This window comes from Bos mutus, chromosome 8 (genome assembly GCF_027580195.1).
Source record: "Bos mutus isolate GX-2022 chromosome 8, NWIPB_WYAK_1.1, whole genome shotgun sequence".
NCBI lineage: Eukaryota > Metazoa > Chordata > Mammalia > Artiodactyla > Bovidae > Bos > Bos mutus.
The window spans coordinates 6798544-6814865 of NC_091624.1; the positions used below are offsets into that span (position 1 = coordinate 6798544).

Consider the following 16322-nt stretch of genomic DNA (forward strand, 5'->3'; position numbering starts at 1 on the left):
GGTGTTTCTCTGACTCTCAAGCCTCTATTCTCCAAACTCCTGAGCCTCCCATACAGAGCCTGCCTCCAGCTCCAGCCCCTCAGAAAATGCTGACCTCTGGTCACAATACCAGAGCATGTTAGAGATAGAACCAAGACCTGGAATCTGAACAAGATTTGGAAGGCAATTTGGGGATCTCTGAGTACTGCTGCTGCTGCTGCTGCTGCTAAGTCGCTTCTCTGAGTACTAGTCACTCATTTTACAGATGGGAAGACTGAGTCTGGGTAAGTGGAGTGATTTGCCTAAGTTCGCACGGGGTCAGCACTGTGAAACGTATTCTCTGGTGACACTGCTTGGACTCAAAACTGCCCAGATGATCTCATTCCCTCACTAGATAATTATTTTGCCACTTGGTTTTCCCTTCATTTCCTATTTCCTCTCAAGAGCTGGTCTCTCGTCTGTTGAGCACATTTCTCTCACTTCTCTGGCTCTGCTTTTCTCAAGAAGAAGGGTCAGGGCAGACCCACTGCAAGAAGTAGGTCCTCACACAGCCCTGTTCTTATCAGGAAACCCAGGGGCAGTTAGAACAGGAAAGGTGCAGGGAGGGAGAGTAACTGGTAAGGGGGAGGATTGGCTAGGCCAGTTATGAAGGACTGTGTAGTTTGCCAGGGCTTATGAACGCTATTGTGAAAGCACCTGGAAGCCCCTGGGGAGTTTCTGAGATGAGACGTGGGTGCGGTGTTCTCCAAGAAGGTAGCTGGCCACCACTCAGGTTGATGGGCAGACACTGAAAGTAGGTCTCCAGTGAGAAGACTTTTTCAGTGGTACACATAGGCAGTGTTCAGGGCCGGCACCAGGGAGAGCTGGGAAGGAATGGGTTCAAGTGACAAAAAAGAGGTAGAATTAGTGGGATTCAGGTGCTATGTGGATTCAGTTCAGTTCAGTCACTCAGTGGTGTCTGACTCTTTGCAACCCCTTGGATTGCAGCACACCAGGCTTCCCTGTCTATCACCAACTCCTGGAGCTCGCTCAAACTCAAGTCCATTGAGTCGGTGATGCCATCCAACCCTCTCATCCTCTGTCATCCCCTTCTCCTGCCTTCAATCTTTCCCAGCATCAGGGTTTTTTCCAGTGAGTCAGTTCTTCACATGAAGTGGCCAAAGTATTGGAGTTTCAGCTTAGGCATCAGTCCTTCCAAGGGTAGTCAGGACTGATTTCCTTTAGGGTTGACTGGTTTGTTCTCCTTGCAGTCCAAGGGACTCTCAAGAGTCTTCTCCAGCACCGCAGTTCAAAAGCATCAATTCTTCGGCACTCAGCCTTCTTTATAGTCCAGCTCTCACGCCCATACATGACTACTGGAAAAAACCATAGCTTTGATAGACCTTTGTCAGCAAAGTAATGTCTGAGCCTCTTCTGCTCTGTGTGAGGTCCTGTATTCATTCCTACGCATCTCCAAAAAGCCAAGGGTTTATTATCAGCTATAGATGAATTATATTGGTTTTTAAAATAGTTACTCTTTAGGTCTCTTAAGCCCCATTTATTGAGATCTCATTTTATGTTACATGCATTCTCACTCCATAAACTCTTGGGTAAGGAAAAACAGAACCCCTCAATTATGAGCAATCTGAGTTTCTCTTGTGTGGGGCTCTCCTAAACCACTTCAAAGTTGACAGTGCCTCCATTATCATCATGAAGCCAATGGACTGGTGAAATGGTTTAGAGTGTGCACCCTGGAATCCTCTTGTTTTGTCCAGGATCTGCCACACAGATGCATGAACTTCATCAAGTGGCTTCGCTGCTCTGAGTTTGTTTCCTAATTGGTAATGAGGCTGGTATCACCTTTCTGCTGGAAGATCAGTGATGCATTTGAAAAGTCCTCTGCGCAGTCTGTGGCGTATTTCTTCTCACTGAATATATCAGTAGCTGAGTCACTTGTTTTGTTTTGGTTTGGTTAATTTTTTTCCCTGGGCCTGTGCATGAGTGCTAAGTTGCTTCAGTCATGTCTGACTCTTTGCAATTCTATGGACTGTAGCCCACAAGGCTCTTCTTTCCATGGGGATTCTCCAGGCAAGAATACTGGAGTAGGTTGCCATGCCCTCCTCAGGGGATTGAACCCATGTCTCTTACATCTCCTGCATTGGCAGGCAGGTTCTTTACCAGTAGTGCCCCCTGGGAAGTCCATCCTATAGTTTAGATTGCCGTAAATAATGCATTCAAGGATAGTAATAGTAGCATTCATTTGTAATGCCAAAAAGCTGAGGGGGAAAAAAAAAACAAAACACAGATGCCTATCAGTAATGGCCCCTGCATTGAAGGCTGATTCTTTACAGGTGAGCCACCAGGGAAGCCCCCTTTTTTCCTAGACCGGAGGGGCCAATTTAACATCTTGTTTTAATGGAAAGAATAAATGCTCTCTAGATGAACGATGGTCTCAATTTCAGGGTGTGCCCTTTGCCAAGCCAAAGGAACCTTAGTTTCTTTATCCATCTGTTTGGGGCAACTTGGATGAAATAATCTCCAAGCTGGTCCCCATGTTCCCTGAAAAACATTTCGCCCTCATCTATGGCCCCTTCTACTGAAGGACACAGGTACTGACGAGGGCATCAGCCATAGGGACCACCTTCTCCAGACCCCACAGCTCAGAGGAGCTGGTCCCCCACCCATGAGAGTGCCAGATGAGTGTAAAAACTTCTTCCTAATCCCACCCTGCTGGCTGGTTCCCTTCCTCCCACCCTATCATCCCCTTATGATTCCATTTTCACTTGCTTCCGACTCAGTCATCACTTATCATCACAGGCCAGGGACACTGGCTGCTGTTCATTTTCCCATTCACTCTACTTGTCACTGCAGCTTGAAAAGGCATTTCCCTGGGCCCTCAGAACAAGTGTGCACAGCATCCTCTCCTGTTCTGACTCGGACTGGGCCACCTGGGGCGTCTACCCTTCTGCGTCACCTGGCCAGGCATGTGGTAGGGGAGATGGGCTGGGCATAACATGACCGGGGGCCTGCTTTGTGCTAGGAGTGGCGAAGATGCTTGACATATGTCATTACGTGTCATCTCGTGGACCACGCTCATGACTAGTACCGGGAGGCAGGCTGTCTGGCCTCACTGTAAAATCAAGAAACTGAAGCTCAGACTCAACGGGTCACATGCCCAGGGTCGTGGAGTCAGGTCTTCAAAGCTCCTGCTGTGAAGTTTCTAACCACAAATATCACAACAATAAACATGACCACAAGGGCAAGAGCAAGGGGTGCTGCCTTTAATTTGACAATTCTCATGAGTGAGAAAACACAGGTTAGAGAAGAGGAAGCTCCTTCAAACTACCTGCACTGATGATTTCCAAAATCATCCATGACATCCTGATGATTTCCAAAATTCAAAGAAGACTAAAGGTTAAGAATTACTCTTCCAAATATCTCCCATTCAAAAGTAGATACTTTATATAGTGATTGCATTGAATTATATTACCCATGTGATGAAGGGTTATTGGGTTGATTTCTAGGTAGTAGCCATAAGCTTCAGGGATGCATCAGACCTTCTGTTAATTGAGCATCTACTATGTACCAGTCTTACCCAAGTATAGGGTTGGCCACAAAGTTCAGTCGGGTTTTTCTGTAGCATCTTATGACATCCATGACAACACTGGGAGGAAGATACCATTTGACTCCTTTAAGTGACATGAAGCTGAGGCTCAGAGAGGGTGACTAAGCTGGCCAAGCTTGTGAACAGAGGAGCAAACAGCCAAGGCTAGGATCTCTCTGACTCCTTCCCAAGACATGTGATGGCTCTCTCTAAGGGAACAGAGTTTAAGAGAGTGTGGAAGAGGGCGTAGGCATAGGAGATCAGGGGGTGCTGCAGGAACATCTTTCCCATGGTAGACTGAATTATTGTCAAGTCCTCATCTTTCTAGAATACTATTATGCATTTACATCCTTGGCATGCTTGATAGTGAGAAAAGGGAGATTTCTTCCCAACCCTGTCTTCAGGCTTGGCTCAAGAGTTGCTCTGGCCAGTGGGTTGGTAGCATATATGGTATGAAATGAAGTCTGAAATGATATGAAATGAAGTTGGAAATGTGCTGTGGCCGGCCTTGCCCTTACATCCCTGCCTCTTGCCATGAGAAAACCACATTCCAAGTAGTGGCTGGTCCAAGGAGGATGCGGGTCACACAGGGCAGAGTGGAAGCAACTCAACTTGGAGCCAAGTGCAGCTGAGTCCCAGCTGGATCAGTCGACCCAGAGGTGGAACAGAGCAGAAGACTGCTTAGTTACTGACAATAAAATTCTGTGGGTTTCGTTACACAGCGTCAGTATAACGAAAACTGTCTGAGGTACCTCAGACCTATATTTCCTTCTACAAGTAATGACCCAGTTGTTTTTTTAACCCTTAGTACCAGAGATCAAATTGCCAACATCTGTTGGATCATAAGAAAAAGCAAGAGAGTTCCAGAAAAATATCTACTTCTGCTTTATTTGACTATGCAAAAGCCTTTGACTGTGTGGATCATGGCAAACTGTGGAAAATTCTTAAGGAGATGGGAGTACGAGACCAATAATAACAATCCCAGGGATGGGGGAGCCTGGTGGGCTGCTGTCTATGGGGTCACACAGAGTCGGACACGACTGAAGCAACTTAGCAGCAGCAGCAGCAGTACCTAGCACACAGTTGCTAGTTACTAGGTGGCTCAGTAACTGGTAAAAGGACCCACCTGCCAATGCAGGAGATGCAAGAGACGCGGGCTCGATCCTTGGGTCAGAAAGATCACCTGAAGAAAGAAATGGCAACCGGCTCCAGTGTTCTTACCTGGAAAATTCTATGGACAGAGAGCCTGATGGGCTACAGTCTATGGGGTCGCAAAGAGTTGAACACGACTGAGCACGCGTGCGCATGCACATATACACACCCACACTAACAAGCACTATGAAAACACACTCAATCAGATTCCCTTATAGGAGCCACTTGAATAAAGAGATTAAACCTTTTTAAGGTCTGCATTATCAATCACTTGTAAATTCATGTTTTTAATGCGTTCAGGATACCTTAAATCATTATATTTTAAAAAATAGTTTCTGTAATACATTCTCATTGTAGGAAACTCAGAAATGTCAAAGGCATATAAAGGAAAAAAACCAGGAGCATGTTACTGGATGGATTTAAGTATTGAGAGCACCAGTGTAGTGGAAAGGATGCTGTAGTAATAGCCAAGAGTCCTGGGTGCTAATCTTGATTTGTTAAGAGGTAGTCCACTTACTTGGCTAAATGTCTTCACATTCTGAGCCAGAGTTTCCCTGTCTGGAAGGTGAAGCTGGGAAGATTTGAACTAGATGAGCTGTACGAGCCTCCTCTGCTCTGATGTGAAACAGAAATTCTATTGTAGCCATTTCATCAACTTTCGTGTTTACCCTTTCCACTTCCTCAGCAAATACCTGTCACGGATGTTAAGAAAGTCTTCTTCTAGTCTTCAGCAAATCATCAGTATTCTAAAGGAATTCAGCCTGAATTCATGATAATTGCAGTATATTTATATATTCACTAATTCATCCAGTCATTCATTCATCCATTCAGCAAATAAGTTTCCAACCCTTCATCAGATACGATATAACTCCTAGGATATGGAGATGATTAAGAAAAGATTTTTGCAATGAAGAGACTCCTAGTTTAGTGGGAGAAACAGGCAAAAAATGTCCCTGTCCCTTTGACATAGGCATTACTATTGTGAAGTATTTGTTGTTGTTTAGTGGTGAAGGCAAATTGGAAGTGGTCAAACAGGAGATAGCAAGAGTGAACATCGACATTCTAGGAATCAGTGAACTAAAATGGACTGGAATGGGTGAATTTAACTCGGGTGACCATTATATCTACTACTGTGGGCAGGAATCCCTTAGAAGAAACGGAGTGGCCATCATGGTCAACAAAAGAGTCTGAAATGCAGTATTTGGATGCAATCTCAAACATGACAGAATGATCTCTGTTCGTTTCCAAGGCAAACCATTCAATATCACAGTAATCCAAGTCTATGCCCCAACCAGTAATGCTGAAGAAGCTGAAGTTGAACTGTTCTGTGAAGACCTACAAGACCTTTTAGAACTAACACCCAAAAAAGATGTCCTTTTCATTATAGGGGACTGGAATGCAAAAGTAGGAAGTCAAGAAGCACTTGGAGTAACAGGCAAATATAGCCTTGGAATATGGACTGAAGCAGGGCAAAGGCTAATAGAGTTTTGCCAAGAGAACGCACTGGTCATAGCAAACACCCTCTTCCAACAACACAAGAGAAGACTCTACACATGGACATCACCAGATGGTCAACACTAAAATCAGATTGATTATATTCTTTGCAGCCAAAGATGGAGAAGCTCTATACAGTCCGCAAAAACAAGACCAGGAGCTGACTGTGGCTCAGATCATGAAATCCTTATTGCCAAATTCAGACTTAAATTAAAGAAAGTAGGGTAAACCAGTAGACCATTCAGGTATGACCTAAATCAAATCCCTTATGATTATACAGTGGAAGTGAGAAATAGATTTAAGGGACTAGATCTGATAGAGTGCCTGATGAACTATGGAATGAGGTTCATGACATTGTACAACAGACAGGGATCAAGACCATCCCCATGGAAAAGAAATACAAAAAAGCAAAATGGCTGTCTGGAGAGGCCTTACAAATAGCTGTGAAAAGAAGAGAAGTGATAAGCAAAGGAGAAAAGGAAAGATATAAGCCTCTGAATGTAGAGTTCTGAAGAATAGCAAGAAGAGATAAGAAAGCCTTCTTCAGCGATCAATGCAAAGAAATAGAGGAAAACAACAGAATGGGAAAGACTAGAGATCTCTTCAAGAAAATTAGAGATACCAAGGGAACATTTCATGCAAAGATGGGCTCGATAAAGGACAGAAATGGTATGGACCTAACAGAAGCAGAAGATACTAAGAAGAGGTGGCAAGAATACACAGAAGAACTGTACAAAAAAGATCTTCAAGACCAAGATAATCACGATGGTGTGATCACTGACCTAGAGCCAGACATCCTGGAATGTGAAGTCAAATGGGCCTTAGAAAGCATCACTACGAACAAAGCTAGTGGAGGTGATGGAATTCCAGTTGAGCTATTTCAAAACCTAAAAGATGATGCTGTGAAAGTGCCACGTCAATATGCCAGCAAATTTGGAAAACTCAGCAGTGCCACAGGACTGGAAAAAGTCAGTTTTCATTCCAATCCCCCCAAAAAAGGCAATGCCAAAGAATGCTCAAACTACTGCACAGTTGCACTCATCTCACACACTAGTAATGCTCAAAATTCTCCAGGCCAGGCTTCAGCAATACATGAACCGTGAACTTTCAGATGTTCAAGCTGGATTTACAAAAGGCAGAGGAACAAGAGATCAACTTGCCAACATCCGCTGGATCATTGAAAAAGCAAGAGAGTTCCAGAAAAGCATCTGTTTCTGCTTTATTGACTATGCCAAAACCTTTGACTGTGTGGATCACAATAAACTGTGGAAAATTCTGAAAGAGATGGGAATACCAGACCACCTGACCTGCCTCTTGAGAAAGCTATATGCAGGTCAGGAAGCAACAGTTAGAACTGGACATGAAACAACAGACTGGTTCCAAATAGGAAAAGGAGTACATCAAGGCTGTATATTGTCACCCTGCTTATTTAACTTATATGCAGAATACATCATGAGAAATGCTGGGCTGGAAGAAGCACAAGCTGGAGTCAAGATTGCCGGGAGAAATATCGATAACCTCAGATATGCAGATGACACCACCCTTATGGCAGAAAGTGAAGAGGAACTAAAAAGCCTCTTGATGAAAGTGAAAGAGGAGAGTGAAAAAGTTGGCTTAAAGCTCAACATTCAGAAAACGAAGATCATGGCATCTGGTCCCATCACTTCATGGGAAATAGATGGGGAAACAGTGGAAACAGTGGTTGACTTTATTTTTCTGGGCTCCAAAATCACAGCAGATGGTGATTGCAGCCATAAAATTAAAAGACGCTTGCTCCTTGGAAGGAAAGTTTTGACCAACCTAGATAGCATATTGAAAAGCAGAGACGTTACTTTGCCAACAAAGGTCCATCTAGTCAAGGCTATGGTTTTTCCAGTAGTCATTTATGGATGTGAGAGCTGGACTGTGAGGAAAGCTGTGCACCGAAGAATTGTTGGAGAAGACTCTTGAGAGTCCCTTGGACTGCAAGGAGATCCAACCAGTCCATTCTGAAGGAGATCAGCCCTGGGATTTCTTTGGAAGGAATGATGCTAAAGCTGAAACTCCAGTACTTTGGCCACCTCATGCAAAGAGTTGACTCATTGGAAAAGACTCTGATGCTGGGAGGGATTGGGGGCAGGAGAAGGGGACGACAGAGGATGAGATGGCTGGATGGCATCACTGACTTGATGGACGTGAGTCTGAGTGAAGTCCGGGAGTTGGTGATGGACAGGGAGGCCTACTGATGCTGCTGCTAAGTCGCTTCAGTCGTGTCCGACTCTGTGTGACCCCATAGACGGCAGCCCACCAGGCTCCCCCGTCCCTGGGATTCTCCAAGCAAGAACACTGGAGTGGGTTGCCATTTCCTTCTCTAATACATGAAAGTGAAAAGTGAAAGTGAAGTCTCTCAGTCGTGTCTGACTCTTAGCGACCCCATGGACTGGAGCCCACCAGACTTCTCAGTCCATGGAATTTTCCAGGCAAGAGTACTGGAATGGGTTGCCATTGCCTTCTCTGGGACAGGGAGGCCTAGTGTGCTGCAATTCATGGGTTGCAAAGAGTTGGACAAGGCTGAGTGACTGAACTGAACTGAACTGAGTCCTTAAGTTGCATCCTGCTCTTTGTGACCCCATGGGCTATAGTCAACCAGGCTCATCTTTCCATGTGATTTCCCAGGCAGGAATGCTGGAGTGGGTTGCCATTTCCTTCTTCAGGGGGTCTTCCTGACCCAGGGATTGAACCCACGTCTCCTGCTTGGCAGGTGGATCCTTTACTCCTGAGCCACCTGGGATCTCCATTATGAAGTGCACGCCTGAATTTCTTTATGTGCCAGGCAGGGCAGCAGATGCTGGATGCAGTGGTGAGCAGAATGGCAGCCATCACTTTTTCCAAGGAGCATGTGCCGTAGTGACAGAAGTCAGGGAGCCTGGACATTCACGGTCAGCATAGGAAAACAAGTCAGCATGTGTCCCTGGTGAGCTGACCTTCAGCAGTCTGCCCACCCTGGATACAAAGGCAGGATTGAGTATGGGACTCACCCAGGGAAGGGGTTAACCCTCAAGTCCTGCTGTCAGAGACTTGCATCTTGCAAGAAGGTAATGCTTAGTTGTGACTGTGGAGAGTTCGCTGAGCCAGCAAAATGGGAAAGGGTGGGGGTGGTCAATAAAGCCAATAGCCGTGGCATTGAGGGAAATCCTGCCAGAGACACACAGCCCAGCTGCTAAGAGTGATCAAAGTTAAGGTTAAAACAAGGAGTGTCCAGAAAGCTAGAGGTGAGCAATTTGGAAAGGCAATGTAAATGACTGGTTCTCCCTGGTGCCCGGAATTGATGAACATCTATTCCAAGCTTCCATTTTGCAGATGAGGAAACTAAGTCCCAGCATGGAGGAGGGTACCTATCCAGTATCCCTACAGCTAATGTGCAAGCATATGTCAGAAGCCAGTTGCCATCTTGGAAGGGAAAGAGGAGGAAGTTTATGAGCAGCTACTCACTGCCTGCCTGAGCCATCGGTGGTGCACTTCCCTCCTTCAGCTGCTTCTTGCATCAGCTCTGAGTGATTGGCTGAACTGGCATTCTCACTGTATGGTTGGGACAACTGAGACCCAGATGGTGAAGCGACCTCTTCCCAAGACCATACATCTGGGGGGAGAGAGTGAGGATTGGCACCCGGGCCAGCGCTCCTGCTTTCCCCCTCCCCCACTTCCTGTTCTCCAGGCAGCCTCCGGGGTGGATACTTCTCATTTGCAAAATACACATTTGTTGTATAACGAGCCGTAGTAATTAATGATCCATTCCAAGGCAGGGGAAAGTTGCCTAGTAAGCATACACGAAAGAAAGAGAAAAATATGGCAGTGCCCTTTTTTTCTGTATAGATTTCTCGTTCTCACTAATATTCCCAAAGCGAGAGAAGGGGAGGAAAAATGACCTGCGCCCTGTCCCGAGTCACTGATAGGAGAGACAGGAACCTCAACCCTTCCATGGAGAAGAGCCCTCTGCCCCACCAGCTCCTGGCTCACCCCTGCCCAACTTCCCGTCCCTGTGCCAGAGGTAACCACTTTACCTCTCCTGTTATGAATCATGAAGCCTGTGGCTTGTGGCAGATCATAAATCAGGCCTGGGAGTCTCGAGGACAAATCCCAGGACTTTTAATCTTTAATATTAGACGTGCTTAAAGTGGTGAATATTTCATGAAGGGACTGTTGCATTTTAACACATCATTAGTGACTCCTCCTCCTCCCCCTCGGGTTGATTATTCTGATCCAAATCTCAAGGATCTCTGCTCTTTCCCTCCGTTTTCCTAACCTCTGGCAACAGTCAATCCATTAGGTTGCACGTATTTGCAGCACTGGCATTTAGTGGAAGACCCTTGGGGATGTTATTGGAGGGGAGAATTACAGAGAGCGTCCCTGCCTGCAAGCAGCCCCCTCTTATTTACTAGGTATCCAGAGGACAGGAGGGGTACATCGATTTCTCTATCTCTCTCTTCTCCTCTCTTCTCTCTCTCTCTCTCTGCTTCTCTTTCTCTCTTTGTCTTTCAACAGTCTTGTTCTAAATATTTTGAACATTCCCTCTGATCTATTCTTTTCTCCACATTATATCTTACTACCCTTTTAGTTTAACCAACATTTATTAAGCCCAGGCTGTTTGCCAGATACTTGCTGATGCTGAGTATACAAAGATTAAGCAGCATTGAACTATATAAAATGAACGAAAGTGTTAACACTCAGAATCCTTTGCATAAGGTCAAATGCCTCACACTGATAATGAATCAGGGGAGACAATAAGGCTATTTGATGAATACAAACATTTTTTAAAAGGCGTTAATGGGCGATAGTTTTAGAACCTGTGTTAGCCTGGCCTCGAGTTCACTGCTGTGCTTTGTTTTGATTGCACAAGGTTGAGAAAACTGATTCGTAAGACTTGAAGCTGTAAAAAGCATGAGCTTGTTAGCACCTCATCTCTCAGTCTCAGGATCCTATTCGATGAAACAAAGATGATAGGAGAATTTTTTGTTTAATGAGGACTGCATAAAATCCATTTATCTGGCCACCAGACTTAATGAGACAGAGCTCTCCAGTGTCCTCAGTTCTAGCGTGTAATATCTGAGTGTTTAGCCTTCATTGTTTTTATTATTAAGGAGATTTCAAAATGAAGTGTCTTAAGGAACATTAAAATCTGAAAGTTTCAAAGTCTGAATCTCCGACATTAAGCTAGATGTTTCAATGAAACGTGATTTGAAAATACTTGGGTCAAGCCAACCAGAATGACTGTAGGACTGAAGAATCGCAGTCATACTTGACTGGCTCTAAGGAATGGCACAGTATTTCACAAACTTTTTTTTTTAATAGAATCTATTTTTGGTAAAGCATCTGGGAACATTCTACAACTACATCTTAGGAAAGTCTAACAGCTAATTGAATCAAAACATTTTTTCCCGACCTTAAGGAGTGAGCAGTGAAGCAAGCCCAATAGTAGCAGGAAGGCAGGACTCTTCCAGAAATGAACTCTGAAGATACATCAGGAAACAGGACATGTGCGCCCAGAATGAACTTGGCCAATGAGAAACTATACTTAAGGCAGCAGCGGACGCTAGCGAGGCTGTGTCCAGCCCATATAAGGCATGGCCAGAAAAGGATAACACATGGATACATGGATGGATGGATGGCTTGGTAGATGGAAGGGAAGGGACAAGAGGGAAAATGAGGGGAGGGGAAAGAGGCAAGTAAAACCAATAAGACCACCAACAAAACAAAATAAAGTCTGGAGATGGTAGATGGAAACAATTTTTCCTCAAGAGGAAATCAGAAGTATTATACTTGGAAGAGGTGGCATTTGATTTGGGGCTTATAAATGAACGTGAATTGTCCATTCAGGTGGAGAGAATTCAATTTTCTGACTACACTTTTAGCACAAGAGTACTTTATCATAATTTAAATATCCGAAAACAGGGCGTCCGTGTGTAGCCACGAGCTCACTCTCTGTCTCATTTAGTCAGGAGCTCCTTCAGCACCTGGCTTGCACCTTTGACCTCTGCATCCCCAGTGCTGAGCAGAGAGCTCGGCGGGGAGGGTGGCCAGGGCTTGCCGAGTGAATAAGTGAGTGAATGAACAATGAATGAACTCTGTTAACCACAGTGGCAGATGGGCTAGAACGTTCTCTTTCCATGGCCTTTGCTAAAACAAGGCAGCTCACTTTACATTCCAAGAAAACAAGGACACCAGGAGAGAAGACTGTTTGGGGCAGGCAGTATTTCACAAGATCCTTTCCTCTTTTGGCTTACAGGAGAGTGCAGCTGCCACGAAGGCTATGCCCCTGACCCGGCTCACAGACACCTGTGTGTTCGCAGTGACTGGGGGCAGAGTGAAGGGTGAGTAGCAAAGAACACCAGGTGAGGCAGGGACAGTGGGGGCCCTCCACTGCTCCCCATGGACGCCACTTCCTTTGCAATGGTTGTGTTCCTGGGGAAGTGAATCCTATTTCCCACTGAGTCCCATCAGTACATGACTGATGACAGACCTTCTAGAGAACAAATGCTAATTGTCGCTCACCCTCCCAAACCATAAGTAATCAAAGGACACTCTCTTGAGTGGACTAGTGAAGAAGAATCACGTATTTTATGTGTTAACTCCAAAAGGGACCAGGAGGACTTTGAAATGCTGAGTGCTTCTGTGAAATGGAGACCGGTATTATGTAAATAGACTTATCCAAACATTACCTCTGCAAAATTCCATAATTTGTAGCAGTTCTTCAGCAGTGTCCACATAGGAATTGCATCTGCTTCTGACTAATACCATCTCTTCTCTCTTTTTCTTTCCCTTTCTCAATTTTTTCCCACAGTCCCTGGCCATACACGACACTGGAGAGGGGCTATGATCTGGTGACAGGGGAGCAAGCCCCTGAAAAGATCCTCAGGTGAGTTGACAGTTCTGTTGGGGAACGGTCTGATGGGGAGGTATAGTTATACATCCTTAGTTAATTGAACCTGTGCATTTCTGGGATGCAATGGTCCAGGTTGCTATGGGAATCTGATTTCCATTTGTCTGGCATCTAGACTTAATAGATTCAGATATTTGAACTGGAGGAGACATTACTGATTATCTAGTCCAGTGGTTTAAAAATATTCTCTAGCCATAGAATCTCTTCCTGCCACTACCATGAAATCTTGTGTGAAAACTTCGTACTTAAACTGATGAAGACATACAGCAAATTAAGGGGCAGAACTGGGAATCGGATTTTGGTTGAAATTGATTCAGAGTGCATACTCTTCACCTTTGTGCAGGCTGCCCCTGCCAGCAGTCACTTTAGGTCCTTCTGCTCGCTATCAGGCCTGCTTGGGAAAGCAGAGCTGAAATAGTCCCTGTCTTCACAAAGCCCACTGCTAATTAGGAATCAGGACCTAAACTCAGGAAAACAGGACTAGCAATATAGAGTCATGCATGGGCTAAATGATTAACAGAGGGAGAAAATGACCATCCATGTCTGGGCGAAGTTGGCCAACATCAAGCCTTGAAGCATGCAGGCGACTCAGTTGGGTCTGCAAGTTAGAGAAGGTTCTAGAACGAATGGGAGGAGGGGCCCCTTTTTCCTGTTTTTTTTCTCTGCTTCCCAGGGAGTCCCCCAATGGAAACTCTTACATTGCAGGTCTACTTTCAGCTTGGGCCAAGGACTCTGGCTTCCTGTCAGCAAAAGCTTCGTGGTCCCCCCCGTGGAGCTGTCCATCAACCCACTGGCCAGCTGCAAGACTGACGTGCTCGTCACGGAAGACCCCGCAGATGTCAGGTAGGGAAGTCATCTCCAGCACCCAAACCACGGGCTTCTTAGAGCCCTGGGAGGCCCTCCCTTTCAGGATCTCAGAACTCCTGTGGAAAAGTGCTCTTCATGATGTTAAAGCAGGCAGCTGCCTAGCTGGTATATAAGAAACATATCCAGTGTGCCATGCTCCACACTCCTGAAATTGACCTCCATGGTGGGCCTTAGTGCCTCTGTATTTCAACATTATTGCTTTCCTTTGGGGCTTATATAAAACATGAAAGAGGTTAACACATTATCTAGCTCATTCTGGGATCTTTAATGGTCTTCTCTTATAAAAGACCATTACTTAATAGTATATTGAAAAGTCGTGAAGGTAAAATATTGGAAGATGAAGTGCTTTCTCTTTTGACTCTGATACTAGAAACAGACTCTGGGCTAATCAATAGGAGAGAAATGTCCAGGTCAAATGAATTTGCTCTTTACTCGTGAAACGATGGCGACTACATCTTTCTTTCCACATTTTGCACCTTGTAGTTAATTTCATTATAGACTTACTCTACTGTGTTCTAATTAGTTGCTTACATATCATTCTGTGCTATTATGTAGTGAATCCCTCAAGGTCAAAGAAAATAACTTACTTTGCTTTTTAATTCCCAGTTCCCAGTCCATATTGGACATCTACTAAATGTTTATTGATTTAATTAAACAGGTGATCTTAGATCTGAATCTAGCACTATTCTGGAGCATTCTAGTGTAGGTTTTTATCCCCTCCCCCTCCTGATTTGATTAGTTGAAGAATTCTAGCATTTGAATGTTGCAAAAAATGGACTCAGCTTTTGCTTTTGGAACTGGTTTGTACTCAGCTTATGAGCTCCTGAACTGGAATGTGGAGGCACGGCCCCGTACTTCCAGTGCTTGTTATTCTACCACTGCACAGCTGCCTTTTCACTTAAGATGCTATCGATGTCTGTGGCATCTTGATAGGGAGACTCACCTTCTCAGCCTTTCATGAAGGGATGGACACAACGTGACTTTTTATTGGTGTTTCTCCAAAGAAGTAATTTTTAAAAGAAAATTAAACGGATAATATTTAGAAAATGAAGTGATAACTACTAAAAACTAAGATGGTTTCATGTGCATACAAATTGATTCATGGCAAATTATCATGGCTTCTGTTTTTGTTGGAGCTGAGGTCAGTGTAACTTCAGTAAAGCATCAGTAAGCCTTCAGTAAGCCTTCAGTGCTAAGGTTACTCAGTATTACATATTTCAGAAATGGAGAAAAGAGCATCTGGTTGAAGGATTCTTCTTGAAGAGGCCTTGTGACCTTGTCTCAAATCAACTGAAAGGTCTCTACCAGACTTCCTCAGAGTTCTGTACTGTTGACATTGAATTTGTAGTTTCACTGAAGCTATAGATGTCAGACTGGCTGATGGTTCAACACTCATTCTGGAGTTGACCAAGTCTGACTTGGAATCCCTTCTCTACCATGGATGAGCTATATGACCCTGGTCAAGTTCAACTTGCTAACTTTCCATCTCTTTGCAAAATGAAGATAGTAATATCCTCACAATATGGAGTAATAATAATAACTCATCTCCACTGATCATTCCTAAACACTTTACTAGCATTATCTCATTATAGTCTTACATCAACCCCCAAAATAATGCTATTATTATTTTTATTTTACAAATTAAAAAGAAGAAAGTCTGAGGTATATAGGTGATAGCTTCACTAGGAAGTGGTGGAGCCAAACTTCAGCCTGCCATCTCCCCACCTCCTGAGCCCATGTTCTTAACTATTTCATTGAAATTGTTGTTGTTGTGCAGTCGTATCCAACTCTGTGAGCCCATGGATTGCAGGACGCCAGGCTTTCCTGTACTTCACTATCTGCCCAAGTTTGCTCGAACTCATGTCCATTGAGTCCATGATGCCATCTAACCATCTTATCCTCTGTTGTCCCCTTCTCCTTCTGCCCTCAGTCTTTCCCAGCATCAGAGTCTTTTCCAGTGAGTCAGCTCTTCACATCAGGTGGCCAAAGTACTGGAGCTTCAGCTTCAGCATAAGTCCTTCCAGTGAATATTCAGGGTTGATATCCTTTAGGATCGACGGGTTTGATGTCATTGAAATACCGCCTAAGAATTGTTGTAATGATTAAATAATATGTGTGAATACTGGTACATAATATACTTCCAAAAGTACAGGCTTATCAATTTTAGATGCATTCAATTCTTCTCACAGTAGAGTTCAAGTAGAAACTGGTCACAATGGGGAAGGCTGAGTCAGGAAGTTTGCATGCTATGTCATACTGCTGAGAGTGACCACGGTCTGCAGGATAATTCAGTTGGCTTTTCTCCTTCAATTTGAATTATTACATTCAACA

The 16322-nt window shown here is 44.4% G+C and overlaps 1 protein-coding gene across 3 annotated transcripts in view; it reads left to right on the forward strand.

Annotated features, from left to right (window-relative positions):
- ASTN2 (astrotactin 2) overlaps positions 1–16322 on the forward strand; it is a 1044864-nt gene that overhangs the window by 483137 nt on the left and 545405 nt on the right. For 2 of the 3 annotated variants that reach the window (XM_070375014.1, XM_070375012.1), the window contains 3 exons: positions 12471–12555; positions 13026–13100; positions 13830–13967. In XM_070375014.1, the coding sequence (XP_070231115.1) occupies positions 12471–12555; positions 13026–13100; positions 13830–13967 (298 nt within the window). The remainder of the gene's footprint in view (positions 1–12470; positions 12556–13025; positions 13101–13829; positions 13968–16322) is intronic. The other variant, XM_070375013.1, reaches the window with a different exon arrangement.